This window comes from Lagopus leucura, unplaced genomic scaffold, assembly GCF_019238085.1.
Source record: "Lagopus leucura isolate 7727_CA_CO unplaced genomic scaffold, USGS_WTPT01 33688-0_obj-0_obj, whole genome shotgun sequence".
NCBI lineage: Eukaryota > Metazoa > Chordata > Aves > Galliformes > Phasianidae > Lagopus > Lagopus leucura.
The window spans coordinates 2,656-6,376 of NW_024965749.1; the positions used below are offsets into that span (position 1 = coordinate 2,656).

The 3,721-nt window shown below is 56.5% G+C and overlaps 1 protein-coding gene across 1 annotated transcript in view; it reads right to left on the reverse strand.

The window, feature by feature from the left end:
- HOXA6 (homeobox A6) overlaps positions 1-1,373 on the reverse strand; it is a 2,314-nt gene extending 941 nt beyond the window's left edge. Inside the window, exon 1 of the mRNA XM_042892801.1 lies at positions 773-1,373. Within this exon, the coding sequence (XP_042748735.1) occupies positions 773-1,208 (436 nt within the window). The 5' untranslated portion in view covers positions 1,209-1,373. The remainder of the gene's footprint in view (positions 1-772) is intronic.
- Between the last annotated feature and the right edge of the window lie 2,348 nt (positions 1,374-3,721).

Sequence of the window (3,721 nt, forward strand, 5' to 3'; positions counted from 1 at the left end):
GTAAGAAAAGAAAAGAAAAGAAAAGAAAAGAAAAGAAAAGAAAAGAAAAGAAAAGAAAAGAAAAGAAAAGAAAAGAAAAGAAAAGAAAAGAAAAGAAAAGAAAAGAAAAGAAAAGAAAAGAAAAGAAAAGAAAAGAAAAGAAATACAACCCATAGTCCAACGACCATAAACGCGGGAGGGGTTCTCACTCCGGGACTCATTAGCAAATAATGCAAGCAAACGTGATAATGGGATTATCAAAAATAGGTGCCTCTCCGATAGGACCCCTCCTTTCCCCAGCACCACTCCTAGCCAGAACGGTTTGATCCCATGCAGTTCACTTTGTAAGGCAGAGAAAATCTGCGATGCCATGGGAGTGCGGCCCCGAAACGTGCTCTCAATATCCAATACTAATGAGCTGGGGGAGGGGGGCGATGAGGAATGTGCCACAAATGCATTGGATCCTCAGTGCAGAGGGCATATTCCTTGCATCGCTCTCTGACAATGTAGGAGCGGAGCTTTGGGGTGGCTTTAGAAGAGTGGGGAAAGGGCTTTGCTCCGTCCCTTCTATTGCCATTATTTTTTTGCCCATTTCACCAGGCTGGGCTCCCGGCCGCTGCTCCCAGGGTGCCAGTATGCCAGGTCCTATCCAAGTGGGTGCCTGCGGAACCATTGCCCCCCCGGCAGCCCGAGTTTACCTAAAACAAACAACCAAAACAAACAAACAAACAAAAAAATCCGGGGGAAAGAAACTTTTGGTTCCCCTTCCCTTCGGCTGCGCTCAGTCACTTACCGGCACAGGAGTTCATCCGCTGCATCCAGGGGTAAACAGGGCTCGTGTACTTCCGGTCGGTGCCCTCGTCATTCACAATTTTGCTTTGCACGCCGTTGGATTTGTATTGTTGCTCGGAAGAAAAGTGCAGATAGTCCCCGTGTCCCCTCTGCTTGCCACTGCCGGAGGGAGAGGCGCTACTAATTTCCTTGTCTGAATAGAAACAGGAGGCTCCGTACTCATAGGAAGCCCGATTGCAAGCAATGACGGTGTTGGACTGTTGATAGAAACAAGGTGAGGTGTAGGTCTTGTCCTGCAGGCTGTTCGCCCCGTACGAAGCCGGAAAATGCCTCAGAGCATCATAGCCCGCCGGGTACAGGGGGATCTGCCCGAGGAAGGAGTCCTGGCCAGCGGGCAGGCTCCCGGGGAAAGTGGGATTCACGAAATAGGAACTCATTTGCTCTCCCCTCTCCCGGACCGTGATTTGTTGTGTATTAGTACATCTGGCTATAACTATTAGTAGTCATCGAAGTGGTTTGTTTCTGGATGGCCGAGCGCCAAAAGCGACAGCAGAAAATAGGAGCAGCTGACGGCGGGGCGGCCAATGGGAGCGCGAGCGGCGCCCGCTCCCCCGGGGCCGCCGCCACCGCGCTGCGAAGTTACCGACAGCCCCGGCCCCGCCGCGCCGCCCCGCGCCGCCCCGCGCCCACGGCCCGCGGGGACCGACCGCGCCCCCGCCCGGCGGACCGCCCCTCGGGGATCCCGCCGTGAGAACGGCGGCGCGCGGGTGACAGCGGGGGACGCGGAGCCCCCTCCTTCGGTGGTCGGAGGGAGGAAGGGGGGCCGCGGGGGGGGTGGTAGGAGAGAGGAGCCTCCCGTAAAAGTTGTCGCCGCGCAGCGCCGAGGAGGAGTGGGCGATCGCCGGGCCCCGGCCCTGGGGAGGGGGCGGGCGATGATGGATGCTGCGGAGGGAAAGTTTGGAGCGTGGAAGGGGCAGCGCGGCGCCGGAGGGGCTCTGCCGGTGGGAGAGAGACCGCACCCCGCCGCCGTCCCCACCGCGGCGCTGGGGCCGAGGCCGCCGGGCTGGAGGTGATGTGCTGAAATCCCCCCTCCGACGGGGCTTCCCGCCCAGGCGCCAGCTTTGTGTGAGGCTGCGCCTCCCGCGTGGGCCCGGTCCCGGGTGTTAATGAGCGCTCCGGCAATTAACGGCGAGCTGTGGGCCCGAGCGGGGAAATGCGGCCTGCGGGGAGGGGGTGTTCCGCCCCAGTGTCCGAGAACGGGCTGAGAAAGGACGGGCGATCCCCCGCGCACAGCCCCGATACACCTCCACGTGTCGGCCATCCTCACTCCCCACCCCGGCCGCTGCCAGGCCGAAGGAACCCAACATCCGAAACCAACAACGAGCTGGCGGGACTATCCCTAATTAATAAAGGCCTGCTAATGAGTCAATAGAAGCCAATCGCTTTCGTCGTAGCTTTAAAATAATTTGATTAAATACGGATGTGTGTCTTTAAGAGAGAGGGAAAAAAAAAAAAAAAAAAAAAAAAAAAAAAAAAAGCCAACAACGCGAAACAAACATTTCCACGTTCATTTTTCAACATGGCAGTTACCCGTAGCGGAAATCTCACTCCCGGCCCAGGGCTGGGATAGTAACAGTGCTGATGAAATTCGCCGCGATGCGCACGGCAAAGCCGTAACCCCGCGGTTCCTGAGGAGGAGGGCACACCCCGAGCCGTGCGTGTTCCCGTTACAACACAGCCAATATCCTATTTTTAAACGCTCTCCGCCGGAAAGCGGTATTCGTGCGAGCCCCGTTTCCTAAAGCAGCTTTAACCCGAGAGTTCTGTTGTTGTCGGAGGACTATTTATCTCATTTCCGGGGGCTGATTACGATACCTATAAAACAGCAGCGAGTTAAAACGTCGCCCCACAATAGTTCGTATTGTTCGCGGCCTCAGCTGGACTTTCACATTCAGATGTTGATTGCCTCCAATTTTTTTTTCAACTTCCATAAACTCCCGGTGCCGGCCGACCCGCGGCCACACCTGGCAGAACGCCGGCTCTGAGCTGCGGACTCATTGGGAAACGCGTGTTTGCTTTCCCCAGGAAAGTTTTGTGCTCTCTGCAAATAGGGCTATAAAAAGGGGGAACGGCAGCAGCCCAGCACCCAGCGCGGTGAGCACAAAGAGGTTTAAAACGAGAGGATTTCTCCCAACGTGGGGCAGAACGAAAACGCGCCATGAAACATCAATATTCGGGGAGAGCGGAGCGCAGCGGCCCTACTTTAAAAAGTTGTGCTCGGGCGGCCTTTGTGTGAATCCACCGCACGGAGACCAATGTTTAAAAAGTCGCGCAAGGCTCTCTTTTATTTACGTTTTGCAGCATTGCTTGTGCACTGATTTATTTCTCTCTCTCTCTTTCATTTATTTCTTTTGGTTTTTCCTTCTCTCCCTCGAGTTATTGCTCGCATCCAAACCGAACCGTCCACATCCCGGCCGCGGGCAGCGAAACCATTTCTTCGTTGCCCTCGTAACATTCGAAGGCACTCAGCGCTCTCCTCTGTGCGGCCGGGCCGCGGTCTGAGCCGTTTCGGTGACAGCCGAACGCTCGGCGCTGCGCTCAGTGCCGCACTCATATCTGCACGTCCTCTGCGCTCCTCCCCCTGCCCTCGCGCACCCCGAATACCGGCACCCCGAGTTCTGCCTGCCCGGCCACATTCACTGCAGTTTTCCTGCAGGGAAGCAGAAGGCAGCCGCAGCATTTTGCCACAGAGCCCGCGCTTCAGTCCCCGGTATCTGCCGGCCGTGCGTTTGTTTGCAGAGCTCCCCGCATCCCGCATACCCTTCTCTTCATTCACAGGTACAGGTGCGGGAGCACTTCCCCTCCTCACCCCAAAATCCTCCTTCTCCTCGTGCACAAAACCTCTTAGAAACCATTCTCTGCTCGGCAGCGTTCCCTTCCCCCCCCCCCC